This window comes from Saccharomycopsis crataegensis (assembly GCF_037102585.1).
Source record: "Saccharomycopsis crataegensis DNA, jcf7180000000085, whole genome shotgun sequence".
In the NCBI taxonomy this organism is placed as follows: Eukaryota; Fungi; Ascomycota; class Saccharomycetes; order Ascoideales; family Saccharomycopsidaceae; genus Saccharomycopsis; species Saccharomycopsis crataegensis.
In genome coordinates this window covers 700430-716659 of record NW_027043830.1, presented here as the reverse complement: position 1 = coordinate 716659, position 16230 = coordinate 700430, and the positions used below count along the sequence as shown (strand labels likewise).

Below are 16230 nucleotides of genomic sequence, written 5' to 3'. Positions count from 1 at the left end.
CTATTTTATTTTCCCGTGCTTCACATTTATCTCAATTTTGTTTTTACATTCCTACTTTATGACCAACCCCCAATGTTTCGAAATACTATTTGTTGAAACAACCATCAACTCATGTTGTCGACTTATTCGATAGCGTTTTATCACTATCACAATCACCCCTAAAACCCTCATATCACTGCTTCAGATCTTCTTTTTCTTCTCATGACTGTGTTTTTAAATATGTTTTTCTACTGCATCAGTTTTATTGTTGTTAATTGTTGCTGCTATTATTATTGTTATTATTATTATTATTATTACTGTTCTTCTTTCACGTTATTGTTATTGTTTTTGCTATTGTTTTCATACAAAGGATCCCCTCTTAAAATATAGAATTTCCCATGGACTGGTCTCAAATTTCTTTTAAAGTTCTGTTTATTGTAGAATGATAGCTTCACCATCACTACCTCCAGCGGCTGCTAATTGCCACTAACTGAACGTGTTTGCGTTTTCTCTTCAAGGCAAAAAATTATTATGTTGGATTCAGTATGTAAAGTCTGGGAAACAAAGAAAGGCAAATCAACGGGTATTGATTAGAGATTAATTACGCTCAATCAAAATTAAACAGATACATACTAGAACTGGAAGATGCTGTGGCAATAAAATCATATCATTATGTCTATACTGCCATTGCAACGATATGATTAAATGCCTGGTCGACGCGCCAGGTGTTCTTAATAATCAAGTTCATTAGCTTATCCCACATAGTACAGGTGTTGAAGAAGGTACACGAAAGACTTTGAAACCGACGTCTATAAAACTGAGCTTTTATGGTGTTCGTAATTCGTATTTTATGCTTCTACCCAGCCTGATTCTTTAATGATCTTTAATTGCAGGTTCACCTGGAGTCCTGCTAATCGCCAGAGAACATCTCCTTGTTTGGAGGTGGTTGAGTGAATTTGAAATGACTTCTCATTTTTGATAGTATCAAATTTGTATTTTTTTTTTTTTTTTAACTATCCTATTTCTAGCACTGTTTCATGGACCTCTTTATTTCAAACATATTACATCACGAAGGAACTTGCGCGCGCAATTTGGATCAATTTTCTATGACTAGACCGTTTGTTCAACAACAATAAAACATGAAAAGATAACGAAAAAAAAAAAAAAAAAAAAGATCGATAAAGAGTTTCATCGATTCTTCCGTTTTCGTAAATAGAACCGAGAATGATGCTGATAATGATGATTAAAACAGATGGGATGAATAAATATGAGGAAAGAAAAAGTCCAATGATGCTTGAATAAAAATATGGAATATTGGTAATTAAATGCCGTGAGAGATACGAAAACCTAACAGAAAAAATAAGAACATTCATCTTCTCCTACCTTTCAAATTTTGGAAAAAAAAAAAAAAAAAAAATTAATGATGGTCAGTTAATTTCATGGAAATTGATGTTGAATATAAAAAAGCAAGTACGCACTGGTGGCCAATGCTTCCTGTTGTGATATTAAGGTGACCATAGAATCATCAAACTTGAACCATTGTCCTTCGCCGTTCTTGATCATGCAGATATAATGGCCCTGATTGACTTGCCCAATGTGACAAACAATAGCAAACAACTCATAACTGAGTTCACCAACCACTTTCTGGCCTGCGGTGGTGTTAGTACAATACTTGGCCATGTCCAAAATCACTGGGTACGATACCGGATGTTCCAACTTCACTGAGCCTCCGGCTGCCAAATGTTCAAAACGCTAGAATGTTGTTAGTATGATTCGATATAATAATGGAAGCATCATAATGAAAACTAAAAGTAATGACAACAATGATCATAAGAAAATACCAAGAATGATATCATTATAACTTACTTTTAACTGAATGGTCAAAATAGAGCCCATCTTTTTAATTGACAATTTCTTGGATGCATCAGTTCTGCTCTCACAATTGTTGCAATTATAATTGCTTTCCAATGATTCTGGTTTGGTAAAGTATCCTAAACATTCATTCAATGACCCGTACAACGCACCAGTGGATTTATTTTTGATCTCCAACAACAAGTCTATCATTGGATCGACAGTTTTATTGACGTTGCCACACTCATGACATTTAATGGAGCTTTGCAATTCCCCAGAGAAAACCCTATGGGTAAGACATTCGCAATGATGGTCATTTGAGCCGTACGATATAGATGATGACCGGGCGTGGTTATTGACATTGACTTTAGGTTCGGTTCCGTGGCTCGAGTTAATCATGTGTGATTTATGGAATTCTCCTAGAACGAATTGCCAAAACTCATGGGCGTCTTGTTGGGTGTAACCTGCCAAAGATTTGTTGATTTTCCAACAAGTAGATAGGAATTTGGTTAGCCCGAAACCATTGACAGAGCTCGAGGTGAAAAAATCGGTGAACACTTCATCAATTCGACAAGTGACGCAACTATCGTCGTTTGTTAGGCCTTTGATACACTTGGCGTGATCTCCTGATAAGAAATATTCTCGCACAAAAGGGTTATGAATGAAGGTTTGTAGGATCGTCGACATGTAGCAGGTGGCCCCCATATTCACAAACCCTTTCAATCCGGTGGTTGCCTTAAATGAGGGAGCCCTCGAGTTCTCCAATATAAACTTTTTCGCCTCTGGAGTCCGATTCTCCATGAATGGATATACCGGCATTCCTGGCGCTGCCAGTAACCGACCAATGGATTTTAGTGACCCCACCCTGATCTCTTCCAATTCAGGATCGCTGACATAATTATTACATTTGTAGCAGAAAACTTGTCCAAATGTCGAGATTGCAAAAAGATGGTGGGTCGATTGCGAATGAGCTAGGCCATGTCGATTATTGAAGCACCCGACAAAAGGACATTGTAAACAAATCAAATTGACCGATAAATTGTTTTTGCACAGGCTACATTTGACGGCAGCACTTCTAAGTTTGAGAAGTTTTTTGTTATCGATATTCGATACCGTCGATACCCCATTTCCAGCAGTCGGTAGGGTTTTCTTGCCGACCTTCGACCCATTAAGCTTGGCGTTATGATGGTGGTTGCCTTCTTTCATGTTTGAATATTTGAGACCTGGCTGCGGATAGGCCAAGCAGGAGACCTTAAGGGAAAGATTATAGTTACGGACCACCAAATCTTTAGCAGGAGACGCTAACAACTTCTTCAAATGATCACACGATGAAAATGTAACGAAATCAAGTTTATCGGTGCCATCCTTCTTGTCACTTAGTACTGGGACTTTAGATTTTGGAAGTGATTTCTTTCCTGACATGATGATTTAGTGCAGATAACCTTTGGACTTCTTGATTTATTATATGTTTTCTTTTTTCAATGTTTGTCCTGTTTTTGTTTTTGTTGAAATAGAATAAATACTTCCAATGGCTAACAATATTATATGCTGCGGTCCAGAATTTCCAGGTGATTTCCAAGAGAGAGATTATAATTAAGTCCACTATACCCTCAAGAAAATAGAAAATAAAAAAATAGGAATATTTCAAACCAATCGAAGATCACTAGGATGAAACAAAAAAAAAATGTAAACCAAAAATAAACAATGTTTTTGTAGATGAAATTATGTTATTCTGTAATCCTTTTGTTTTTCCCCCTCGAATAAATGGTCAAACGACTAAATGGATCTGGAAGCTTCTGTTCGAATAACCAAGTGACTTTCATGACGGCTGCTTTTTTAAAAATTACCTTTCATCTTTTCCTCGTCACCGTGGCGGAGGTAACGCTACCGCAGTCACCTGCCGCAGAGGAGGTGCCAGCTATCTATACATTCTTACAGTTATACTATTTTAATTAAATCGGATGCAAAAGAATATATTTTCAAACAACTAAAACAACAAGAGAATAACAAAAACCTGCAATTATACACATTATGAACAGTACATAATACAACGCTAAATTAATATCAGCACAAAATCCTTCCAAATTGCTTATTTGATGTTAAGAAGCTTAACGTCAAAAGTCAATTCGGAGTTAGCTGGAATACCTGGCAAAGCTTGGGAACCGTAGGCAGCAGCAGCTGGGATGATGATTCTTCTTTCACCACCAACAGCCATACCTTGGATACCGAGATCCCAACCGCGGATAACTTCACCTTTGCCCAACTTGAAAGAAAATGGCTTGCCCTTGACGTTCTTGTCGAAAACCTTACCGTTCTTCAACTTACCAACGTAACGGACACCAACTCTGTTACCACTCTTGGCCTTGGCACCTTGACCAACGGTTCTGTCTTCGACGACAACACCAGCAGACAAGGTTTGCTTGACGACCTTCTTTTCAGAGCCTGATGGGCCTTGTTCCAAATCCTTGTTGAATTTCACTTCCTTAGATTCCTTTTTAGATTTCTTGGCTGGCTTTTCTTTTGGTTCTTCCTTTTCTTCTTCAGCGGCTCTCTTTTTGTTTTCCTTCTTCTTTTCCTTCTTGGACTTCTTTGCTTCAGGCTTTGGTTCTTCCTTTTTTTCTTCAACTTCTTCTTCAATTTCCATGATCTTTCCTTCTGACAAGTCAATGATTTCATCTTCATCTGGAGTCAAGTCATATTCTTCATCATCGTAATCGTCTTCCATCAAATCATCGTAGTCTTCATCAGATTCATCATCTTCAGAATCGTATGGGTGAGTGATGTAGTTACCAGTCAAGTGAATTGGGTAAGAGCCAGTAACAAAGAAGTAAACTTCTTCGAATGGGTTGATGGTAAGTTCCAAAGTTTGTTGGTATTGGGTCTTTGGGCTCAAAGTACAAACGACAAATGTTTCAATATCTTCTTCTTCTTCTTCATCAACACCTTCTTCTTCTTCGGCACTTTCATCTTCGGCGTTTTCTTTACCCTTTTCAACCTTGATGTTCTTAGCCTTTGAAGATTTCTTTGGCTTTTCTTCTTCTTCTTCTTCTTCTTCTTCTTCTTCTTCAGAGGATTCTTCATCCAATTCATCTTCTTCTGAGTCGAGTTCAGAATCGTATTCGTAATCATCAGCATCGAACTTCTTCTTCATGATACGTAAAGTAGATGGCTCATCATCATCATCAACAGCTTCTGGGTCCAAAGCAGCCATGGTGACGGTGATTGACATTGGGTAAGCTTCAGCAATGGCCGGGGTTGGGTCAAATGGCTTCAACGCAAGGCTGTAAGTAGCAACTGGGATAATAGCACCTTGTTCAGACATTTTTTTTTTCTATTTGATATTGTTTGTGGGATATAATTATTATTCCTAAAGCAAGTTGATCACAGATGAGATGAGATGCCATAAAAAATTTTCTTTTTTTTTATAAAGAGAAAAATAAAAAAAAAAAAAATTTGCAGTTACACCCCTGTTTCGACGATATTATGGGGGTGATCCAAGTTGACGGGTCTTCTCGAAGGATCCAAATTGACGTATCGACAAATTGGGACATGCGTAAATGGTGATGTTCTAATTGTGCTTGAAGAAGTCATTGCAAACTATCTATTAAGGGGTATCAAAAGTGGTGGCTTTTCATAGCAATAGATTTTCTTGCTTTTTGTTTTTCTTCTGTGTTTGTGTTTCAGCATTGGGCTTAGATACTCAACAAGATTTTAAACTCATATGTATTATACAACTGGTCAACTAAATAAATATCAATATCAATTCCACAATAATAATAAAATGGAAAGGAAAATGAAAAAAAAATAAAAAAAAAACACCCCCAATACAGTACAATTTTCAACCACTTTAAGTACTTGAAAAAAAAAAAAAAAGATAAATCATCATTAAGAAAGAGATACATGGAGTCGTCATCCCAAAGGATAACAACCACTGTAGATAAATCAGCAGGACAAATAGAAAAAGCAAATAGGGGAAATGGGGAGTGGTCAGTAAGTAGTAAAGCTTTTATATTTTCCTTTCATGGGAAGGGAAAAAGAATATATAAAAAAAAAAAAAAAATTAAAACGTAGAAAAAAGACCTCATTAGTAAAATTATAATCATCTCAAAAAGTAAGCACAAATTTCAATTCCACTAATTTGTGTACAATCTATTCTCTTCATCACTTTGAAATGCTCGTTGATAATTATCATGCCCCGAATTATCATCAAAATCCACTACTACTGCATTTTCCAAGTTATTCTCTTCGATCAATTGACAAGGAACATAACACAAATTGGTATTAAAGTTCGGGAAGTTCCGTTTGTAAGACCAATAAGCAATAATGGCCCCTAATAAACTACCCAAAGCGACATCGGAATATCTGTGGCGATAGTCTTCAGTTCTGCTGATGGCAATCAATCCGGCAATTAGACTAGGGATGAATGCAAAACAGGTTCTCCAAGACCCGGTTTTCTTATGATACGCCAAAGTTTGCCCCAAGATCCAGAAAGTTAAATACCCGAGCCCTGAAAACGCGGTACTGGAATGGCCAGAAGGACACGATCTCATACCATCTCTGAGAAGTGCCAAGTCGGTCTGCTGGCACACTTTTGATGGAAGAACATAAGTATCTTCATCAGTGTCGTCCATAGGCTGACAACGGCTAATGAAATCAGGACGAGGTCTACCAATCCAATTTTTCAAAATTCCAGTAAGGAACGAGGTTACCGAAACTGAAAGTAAAAGCCCCATGAACGAGATCCAGGTGACATAATACCGTTTCTCGTTACTGAGAGATAACCCAAGAATAACGATGATAATCACAGGTACCATAATGGCATATATTCCCAATTCGGTAGTAGAAACAAGTTCAGAGGTGGCATAAGTATGAGATATCGAGAGATCGTTAACATAAAACTCTCTTTCAAACGGAGGGGCAAAATAAAGGGCACCGTAAATTATGAGAAGCACCACACAGAGAAAAAAATCATTGAGACGCCATCTGAAGATTGTATTCCAAGTTTTTGAAGCGAGACCGAAATTGATCCGGTTGAGTTTTTTTGTTAGTGGCATTTCTGATTATAATAATATTATTCTCGGCATTATCTTGTCTATACAATTTCGTATATTTTCCAGCTGTCACTTAGATTTATGCGTTACTTATTATTTCTTGGATACAAAGAGTAGGTGTTACCCGGTGGCTATGAAAGCCACAGCCCTGTTGTTTTATCCAACGAATCGTCTACAGAGAATTATCACCATTGATTATATGAACCACGGAAATTATTTGCTACAGACAGAATGACACGGCTAAAATGATTTCTGAGAATCATTCCGCTCCTATTTCCTTTTATATACAGGGAGTATACCAAATCTGTAGGTCGATAATTTAATTTTTTATCACGGGATCTACCACGTGCAAGAAACTCTCACTCTTTATTCTTTCATTTTGAAAGCCATTGTGATGATCAGGGGAAAATAAAAAATAATAAATCCCTTAATTTTTCAACAACGACCTTATATTTGCCACTCCTCAGTACCCCATTCACGCGATACGTTCATAAAAATAGTTGGAAATTACCCGTCCCTTCCTCACACCCGGACATTTATTTGATTGGGTGTCAGGGAGCGACCGAAAGATTTGGAGGGTGGTTCCCCTCTATTTCCTATTTGGGAATCGGCGAAATCCCTTCACCAACATTTCCTGTTTGGGCAGTGGTGGACGCTGTTTCACCGAAGGCTCACCTAAACCTCCAGGTTGGGATCTCAAAGTGGTGCTTTTCTTGGACTGACTAGAAGGATGGTGATAATCTATTAACATCCTCTTCTACTTCCTCTACAACCAATATTAACTGATCTAGTCTGGTAATTCAATTTCCAATAGGCTAATCATCGCAATTTACAAACCCTCTAGCCGACTTGCAGCCATTTGCAGATATCCACTTGCTATAATCTATAAAGTGTGGTCGTCTGCTCACCTTTTTTTCCCCCAACTTTTTTTTTTCCTTTTTTTCCTCGCTTGTTCTATTATTACAACTCCGGATTCTATCATAAACCAAACTATTTCTTCCCTTCTTTCAAAGTATCTATCACAGATATTTATTATATATTATACCATTATTGCTTACATATTACAACTCATTGCTGCTTTAGACTTCTTTTTTTTTTTTTTCATAACATATCAATAACATGCCTGGTATAAAAGGAAAAGATACCGCCGCTGTCCAGGATGCCAGTCTTGAGACCACCTCGATCTCTGATGCTTCCTCAAGTGTTCATCACTCCGCCAAGATTGTGCCAATCAACAATACCGACAATACCCTGGTGCTATTGACATTCAGTAACACCAAACCAACATTGTTGGTGGTGGTCCTCACATTTGTCACTTCAATCTCGGGGTTCTTGTTTGGGTATGATACCGGTTACATTTCTTCGGCGTTGGTGGCGATTGGCCAAGACCTTGATGGTCATACTCTTCACAATGGTCAAAAAGAATTGATCACTTCTGCTACGTCGCTCGGAGCGCTCATTGGGGCAATCTTTGCAGGGTTGTTTGTTGATTTCCTCGGTAGAAGACCAACCATAATGGGTTCTAACGTGTTGTTTATTGTCGGTAGTGCTATGCAAACTGGAGCGCACAGTGTTGGAGTGATGATGGGTGGGAGATTCGTTATGGGTATTGGTGTGGGTATTGGCTCGTTAACTGCTCCGTTATTTATTTCTGAAATGGCGCCTTCAAATATGAGAGGTAGATTGGTGGTGGTCAATGTGCTTTGTATCACTGGTGGTCAATTGATTGCTTATGCTATTGGTGCTGGGGTGGAAAAAGTCAGCCAAGGTTGGAGAATCTTGGTGGGTTTGAGTATTTTACCTCCAACGCTTCAATTGGTGGCGTTTTTCTTTTTACCAGATACCCCAAGATTTTACCTTATGAAGAACAGGGTTGAAGAGGCCAAGAACGTGTTATTGAGGATTTATCCTGAAGTCGATGAAAAGCTCATTGATGCAAAGATTCAAGAACTCATTGCCATTAACAACGAAGTTCCAGGTGACAACTTCTTTAAAAAAATCGTCAATGCCACCAAAGAAATCCATACCGTTCCTTCGAATTTCAGGGCGCTTTTGATTTCTTGTGGGTTGCAAGGTATCCAACAATTTTCGTCTTGGAATTCCCTCATGTACTTTAGTGCCACTATTTTCCAAACCGTGGGGTTCAAAAACTCTACTGCGGTTTCCATTATCATTGCTGGGACAAACTTTGTGTTTACTCTTGTTGCATTCTTTGCCATTGACCGGATTGGTAGAAGACGGATCTTGTTATTCTCCTTGCCGTGCATGGTGGCGGCGTTGGTGGTGTGTGCCATTGCGTTCCATTTCTTGAATGTCGATTTCTCTAATAGTACCGCGGTGATCCATAGTTCTGGGAACGGGATCTCTGGCTGGGGAGTGGTGATCATTGTGGCCATGATTTGTTTTGCTGCCTCGTATGCCATTGGTATTGGTAATGTTCCATGGCAACAATCGGAGTTATTCCCCCAATCCGTCAGAGGGGTCGGGTGTGCTTATTGTACCGGGGTCAATTGGGGTGGTTCATTGATTATTGCCGCCACTTTCTTGACAATGATGCAAAACATTACTCCAACCGGGACTTTTGCGTTCTTTGCCGGGTTGATCACCGTATCGTGGCTCTTGGTATTCTTCATGTACCCAGAATTGTCGGGTTTGGAATTGGAAGAAACTCAAAAGGTCTTGACCAACGGGTTCAACATCAAGGAATCCGAAAGATTGGCCAAAGAAAGAAGAAGACAAGCCGCGCTTGCAAAAGACCAGATCAACGCCACGTTTGCCCTGGAGAAAAAAGCCAGTCCCCTCCAAACTCTCGAAACCGTTTGATTGTTACGGATAAAAATTGCACAGATTTCTACAATCGTTTGAATTGTTTATGACTATTTTTTATTTCTATTTTTTTTTTTTTTTGGTTTGTTCACCTATATTTTCTGCTTTGCTTATAATTTTGCGCTACCTTATTATTATCTTGCCGTTTTTTTTTGTGTTTTTTTTTTTCGTGTTCGTTCATTGATGATATTCATTTCCCATTATTTTGATGTTTTTTAAATCCCCCATCATGTGTTATGCTCTTTTAGTACTTTATTTCTCATTAATATTATTTTTTGGTGCGATTTATTTTAATAAAACCATTATATATTCAATTGCTTGTTAATTTCCTTGCTCAACCAATAATTAGTTATTCTCAGCTTAATGTTTACAAAGAATTTGAAAAATAACCTTTCTTTCTACTCTATGCCAAAACGTAAATGAAAAATGAGAAATAAAGAGAGAGAGAGAGAGAGATGAAGAAAAAAAAAAAAAATTTATGAAAAGTACAAATAAACAGAGACAAAAAAAAAAAATAATATAAATAAGCTCCAAAACAAATCATAGCTTTTGAAGAAATCTAAAACACACTACCAATCATTAAGAAAAAAAGAGAAGAAAAGAAAAAAAAAAATAACCAACATGAATGAAAAGGAAACACAGAGATTGAAAAAAAAAATATTAATTAATTTCCCTCTTGACCAAAATCTCTGGTAAATTCTTCTTGTTTCTGTAAATCATCCCTATTAACGGTTGGTCTAGCAGTCTTTACCGCTTTCAAGAAATCTTTCAATGTTAAGTCTGGTTCCTTCAACTCATCAGCACCAATATCCATCCAATTTTTCTCGACCGCCCCTGAAGATCCCGGTGAGCAAGGAGTGAGTCTAGTTTTCCCATCATCACACTCTACCGGTTCGAAATGGGTGGCGGATTGGATCTTTCGTATAGGTTCCATAAGAGCGTCTCTGACAATCACGGAAATATCTGACCCCGAATACCCATCGGTCATTTCTGCCAATACTTTATAATCATTCTTGCTCAATGAACAAGGAGTGGTCCCCACATTCAATTCAAACATCCGAATACGGGCCTGAACGTCTGGTAAGCCGATATAAATTCTCTTCTCGAATCTTCTTCTAATGGCAGCATCCAATTGCCATGGAATATTGGTGGCGCCTAACACGAGCACCCCTGAAGAATCATTACCCACCCCATTCATTTGCACCAACAACTCGGTCTTGATTCTTCTGGAAGCCTCGGATTCTCCTTCACCTCTAGGACCACATAACGCATCGACTTCATCGATAAAGATGATCGACGGTTTATTTTCCCTGGCCATTTGGAATAACTGTTTCACCAATCTTTCAGATTCTCCCATCCATTTGGACACCAAATCCGAAGAAGATACCGAGAAAAAAGTTGAATTGGCCTCAGTGGCTACTGCTTTGGCAAGAAAAGACTTACCAGTCCCCGGAGGACCAAATAACAAGATCCCATTGATCGGCTTTCTTTTACCGGTGAAAAGATGTGGGAATTTGACCGGTAAAATCACCGCCTCTTTGAGCGATTCTTTAGCGGGTTCTAATCCCGCAACGTCATCCCACTTCACATTAGGCTTTTCACTGAGGATCGAGCCTGCTAAGGCGTTCTTCAATTTTTTGGTATCGTCATCATCTTTGGAATCACCGCCGTCGTCGGTGGACTTTGCCTTGGTCGATGATCCGTTGGCGTTTTCTTCTGTTGCTGACTTCTCCTCTTTTTCCAAGTGTTCCTTGAGCTTTTCTGCTCTAGAAAGGTATTCGGTGAACTTCCCCCGTAGTATTTCTTTGGTCTTTGGGTTTTTCTCGTACTTCAACGCGAGCATAAGATAATCCAACCCATTATAATATAATTTATAAGCTTCTTCGTATTTTGTGGCGGAATCTGCTTCCACAGCATCACGTATGAGTTCTATCCCTTTGCTCAAGAAATCAGAGTTCGACATTCTATTCTAGATACAAAAATGAAAGACAAAGGATTAAAACAAAGCGCTAGCCAGTAGTGTATATATATAAAATATATATTACCACCTATAATAGACAGCCTCTCACCAATACACCCTTCAATAAACAAACGCAGAAAAAAAAAAAAAAAGGAAGCAACCGATGATTCACCCGGCCTTCTCCTGACGATAGATGTACCACTGCAGCGGGATTTATTTCCCAAAATCCTCTGTGGTATTATGTTTATGTGGTGTGATGGCAGCATAAAGTTTTTCGATCGGTGACTCAATTAAATAAAAAGCTCCGCAAAATAAAGTGCGAGTCCCGTTTTTTTCACATTGATCTTCAGACACTTTTGAGAAACTGTTCTTTACATATTTATATATACACACATTATCTTGTGAATAGTCTGTTTTGGTTTGTGTTTTTCCTCTTGAAATTCGTTCGTCTACCCTCACAACAGAAAAAAATCGTTCCAACATTATGTCTGCTCCAATCAAGAAGAAAGCTGGTGTTTTGGGTGCCACTGGTAGTGTGGGTCAAAGATTCATTTTACTTTTAGCCAACCATCCTGATTTTGAATTATTCAGATTGGGAGCGTCTTCCAGAAGTGCTGGCAAGAAATACAAGGACGCAGTTACTTGGAAACAAACCGATTTATTGCCAGAAAATGCCGAAGATATCATCATCACCGAATGTACTTACGAAGCGTTCAAGGAGTGTGATATTGTGTTCAGTGGGTTGGATTCCGATGTTGCCGGAGATATCGAAAAAGAATTGTTCACTAACGGGTTAGCCGTGGTGTCCAACGCCAAGAACTACAGAAGAGAAGCTGATGTGCCATTGGTGGTGCCAATTGTTAACACTGATCATATTGACATTGTGGAAAACCGTGTTAAAGCTGCCGTTGCCAAAGGTGAGAAAAAACCAGGGTATATCATTTGTATTTCCAACTGTTCCACCGCGGGTTTAGTTGCACCACTTAAACCATTGGTGGAGAAATTCGGGCCAATCGAGTACGTCACCGCCGCGACTTTGCAAGCGATTTCCGGGGCTGGTTTCTCTCCAGGGACCCCAGGGATCGATGTTTTGGATAATATCATTCCTTACATCAGTGGTGAAGAAGAGAAAATCGAATGGGAAACCAAGAAGATCTTGGCCAACGTCAACAAGTTGGGTGATGGTTTTGATCTCTTGACTGAAAACGACATCAAGGTGTCCGCCCAATGTACCAGAGTGCCGGTGAGCGATGGTCACACCGAATGTATCAGCTTGAAGTTCAAGAACAGACCAGCCCCATCGGTGGAACAAGTCAAGCAAGCTCTTAGAGACTACGTTTGTGATGCTTATAAGACCGGGTGTCATTCTGCTCCAAAGAACTCCATCGTGGTATTGGAAGAAGACGATAGACCTCAACCAAGATTGGACAGAAACAGAGGTAATGGTTATTCCGTCACCGTTGGAAGAATCAGAGAAGATCCAATCTTTGACATTAAGATGGTTTCTTTGTCCCACAACACCGTTATTGGTGCTGCTGGTGCCGGGATCTTGATTGGGGAGTACTTGGTGGCCAAGAACCTTCTTTAATTTTTTTTTTTTTTTTTTTCGTCTTCATTAAGTTGTGTTATCTTTCTTTTAAGTTTCTTCTCTTTTCTTTTCTTCTTTTTTTTTTCAGTTTGAATCTTTTGATCGATAATCCTTCCATTATTTTCATAGCTCTTGATACAAAGTCGGTTAAAATATTATATTGCCTTGGCTGCATTTATATTTTGTTGTTTGTAAGTGAAGACATGCAAATTATCATTGAGTTATAATTCAAACAGAATACAAAGTTAGATAAAGGTATAATACATAATGTATATATTGTTCATAAAAACATATCTTATATTACAAGTGCCCGTTACTTTCAAGGCAGGAGATGTTTAAAAATTAAAGTTGGCTGGCAAATAATAAAAAAAAATGAAAAAAATTTGAGGCCCAAAGTTCCCTTCAAAGTTTAATGATGGAATGGGGAACTCAAAAATCAAGAATTAAAACAGTGCAACACAAAAAAAAAAAAGATCAAAAGCAAGGAACCGTAAAACAAGATGCAAAAAAGGGAATGAAGGGAAAAATTTTGGACAAAAGTATCAGGTTTGGGTAAGAGAAGGGTTCAAATGTTGTAAAAGATGAATTTGATTAAATAGTTTGATATGATCTGATGTTTTGTAAAAAATATTAATATTCTAGGGTATTCTCCTCTAATTTTATTATATGATGATGGAGATCGTTGATCATTGGGGACTGGCATAATTTTCCTTACATAATTTGGCTCTCAAAGTAGCACCATATCTGTAGAAAGTGAACGGGATAGCAACCATTGCCAATGAAATAAAGGCCAATAAGAAACTGGCCCAAAGAAGACCCAACTTATGGTACATTTGGGTAGTGAAAAGTGGGAAAGCCCCACCACCGGCAGAACGCAAAAACACTTTGGTGGCCAAAGCGGAAGCTGAGTAGAGGGCATAGGTATCGATAATGTAGTTATTGATCGAGTAGTAAATCAACACCATACCATAACCGAAGGCAAGACCAGAAGAACATGGACCAACCCAAATGATGCCTTTATGACTGGTAGCCCCAAGAATGAAAAGCGCAATCACTGGGAAAGGAGATCCAATCATGGCACCAATGAGACGATCTTCAGGGGTAGGGGTTCTGCGTTTTGTCATGGCAATGTACTGCTTTTCAAGGATAGGGGTGGTACAAAGGGCAAAGAGGGCACCGATAAGAATGGCAATAAACATGAGACCGGTGATACCATCATTGTAACCATAAAGTTCTGAGAAAATGACTGGATAAGCAAAGAAGAACGCATAAAGAAGGGCATAAATCAAACAGACATAGAAGCACATGAGATCCAAGACTGGTTCAGTAATCACAAAGTACAATGGACGTAACAAACAATTTTGAATAACTTCTTTCAAGGACAAACCTTGGGCTTCTTGTTCGGTCATGATCTTTTCATTTCCGGTTTCTTTTCTTAATCTTTGGGCTTTTTTCTTTAAAATCACTGGGGCATAAGTTTCTGGAACAAGGGAAGAGGTGATCCAGGTCAAGCCGGCAAAACACATGTTGACCCAGAACAATAATCTGTATCTCCAGACCAAGTCGTGGCCTTCAGTACCGACATTGATCCAACCACTGATCAATGGGCCAAAGACTGGGCCAGAGTATGGGCAAAAGGCAAAGAAGGAGATCCCCAAACCTCTAGTTTCTTGAGGGAACATATCAGCGATAGAGCCACCAACCAAAGTCAAACCAGAAGAGGCAAACACCCCACAAAGGAAACGACAAGCCAAGAGCCCACCGATATTAGGAGACATGGCACAAGGGATTTGGAAAATGGTATACAAGAACAAAGAGATGAAATAAACTGGTCTTCTACCAATTTGTTCGGACAATGGGGCCCAAATCAAAGGACCAACGGAAAAACCAAACACCATAAGAGAAACCGTCAAGATTGAAACTTCGGTGGACACATGATAATGTTCGTCAATAAGGGCAAGGCCACCGGTGGTACACGCCGAGCCAAAGGCAACGGCAATGACGAGAATAGAAAGGGTGAAGGTATAAGACCAACGGCGGAAATTCGACCAATTATGAGGATTTTCTGGATCGTTTGTTAAAAAAGTGACGAATTCGATTTCCGGGTCTAATTCTGAACCAGGAGTTTTTTTTTCAATGCTGTCTTCGTCTTCATCATCAGCAAGGTCATCGACGTCTTGACGGGTCAAGTGGGCGGTTCTGGTTCTGGTCAATCTCGAGCTGGTACGACCCATGTCATGAAGAGATGCGACAGGAACCAACCCGGTCTCGGTTTCCATGGTATATTCTTCAGGGAAGATCGGGTTGTTGACGTTAGTTGGGGCGTTGACATCAGGGGTCTTTGGATCTGACAGAAGCCCGGCGCTTCTAAGGGACTTTGCGGTTTCTGTTCTCATCAACTTGATTTTGTTGTTGTTGGAAGAGGCTCTGGAGATGTACCGAGACAATTCACTTTGGGCGTCCTCATTTTCCTCTGGGATATAAGGTTGAGGGTTGACGTTGTCGTTGTCGTTCTCATCGACGACCGACGATATCGATTTGGAGTAAGTGGAATCTTTGCTGTTGCTCAGCATGGTAGGGGTGGGTATATAGAGTGAGGGTTTTGTTGATGTGGATACAAGTGGATAGTCGATGGGTGAGGGATGGAGGGAAGGGGGCAGATCCTGTAGTATTTATAACAGCGGGCAAGGAATGTTCTAAACTGTCTACATAAAAATTTTCTATTGGGGATGAAACATGTTTTGATTTTGCCCTAATTTGCTCCGCGCGGTTTTTCTTTTTTTTCTTTTTTTTTTTTTTTGCCCAATTTCCCATTTTTTTTTTTTTTTTTTTTAATCCCTTATTTTGGGTGACGGGTTAAGGGCATGGTTGACAGGCGTGCTAGCCATTGCGGTGGGTGATGTGAGGGCTTAATAGAATAACATACGGTGCCGTGATATGTGAAACAACGGATATTGTACTACGGTTGGGTTATG

The 16230-nt window shown here is 39.2% G+C and overlaps 7 protein-coding genes across 7 annotated transcripts; 2 read left to right on the top strand and 5 right to left on the bottom strand. All coding sequences in view use genetic code 12, as the record gives it.

Annotated features, from left to right (window-relative positions):
* Positions 1-1416: 1416 nt before the first annotated feature.
* UBP8 (ubiquitin-specific protease UBP8) lies at positions 1417-3252 on the bottom strand (the record flags this gene model as incomplete). Its single annotated transcript, XM_064998644.1, has 2 exons — positions 1417-1731; positions 1846-3252. 2 exons carry the CDS (start codon positions 3250-3252, stop codon positions 1417-1419), a joined length of 1722 nt encoding a protein of 573 aa, XP_064854716.1.
* Positions 3253-3919: 667 nt separating this feature from the next.
* DASC09_050440 (peptidylprolyl isomerase FPR3) lies at positions 3920-5152 on the bottom strand (the record flags this gene model as incomplete). The annotated part of the gene is made up of 1 exon (XM_064998643.1): positions 3920-5152. One exon carries the CDS (start codon positions 5150-5152, stop codon positions 3920-3922), a length of 1233 nt encoding a protein of 410 aa, XP_064854715.1.
* An 811-nt stretch (positions 5153-5963) lies between these two features.
* On the bottom strand, positions 5964-6884 carry DPP1 (bifunctional diacylglycerol diphosphate phosphatase/phosphatidate phosphatase; the record flags this gene model as incomplete). Its single annotated transcript, XM_064998642.1, has 1 exon — positions 5964-6884. One exon carries the CDS (start codon positions 6882-6884, stop codon positions 5964-5966), a length of 921 nt encoding a protein of 306 aa, XP_064854714.1.
* A 1116-nt stretch (positions 6885-8000) lies between these two features.
* Positions 8001-9704, top strand: DASC09_050420 (myo-inositol transporter; the record flags this gene model as incomplete). Its single annotated transcript, XM_064998641.1, has 1 exon — positions 8001-9704. One exon carries the CDS (start codon positions 8001-8003, stop codon positions 9702-9704), a length of 1704 nt encoding a protein of 567 aa, XP_064854713.1.
* Positions 9705-10371: 667 nt separating this feature from the next.
* On the bottom strand, positions 10372-11670 carry VPS4 (AAA family ATPase VPS4; the record flags this gene model as incomplete). The annotated part of the gene is made up of 1 exon (XM_064998640.1): positions 10372-11670. The coding sequence occupies one exon, from the start codon at positions 11668-11670 to the stop codon at positions 10372-10374; it is 1299 nt and encodes a 432-aa protein (XP_064854712.1).
* Positions 11671-12151: 481 nt separating this feature from the next.
* Positions 12152-13255, top strand: HOM2 (aspartate-semialdehyde dehydrogenase; the record flags this gene model as incomplete). Its single annotated transcript, XM_064998639.1, has 1 exon — positions 12152-13255. One exon carries the CDS (start codon positions 12152-12154, stop codon positions 13253-13255), a length of 1104 nt encoding a protein of 367 aa, XP_064854711.1.
* A 686-nt stretch (positions 13256-13941) lies between these two features.
* Positions 13942-15828, bottom strand: DASC09_050390 (MFS transporter; the record flags this gene model as incomplete). The annotated part of the gene is made up of 1 exon (XM_064998638.1): positions 13942-15828. One exon carries the CDS (start codon positions 15826-15828, stop codon positions 13942-13944), a length of 1887 nt encoding a protein of 628 aa, XP_064854710.1.
* Positions 15829-16230: the final 402 nt, after the last annotated feature.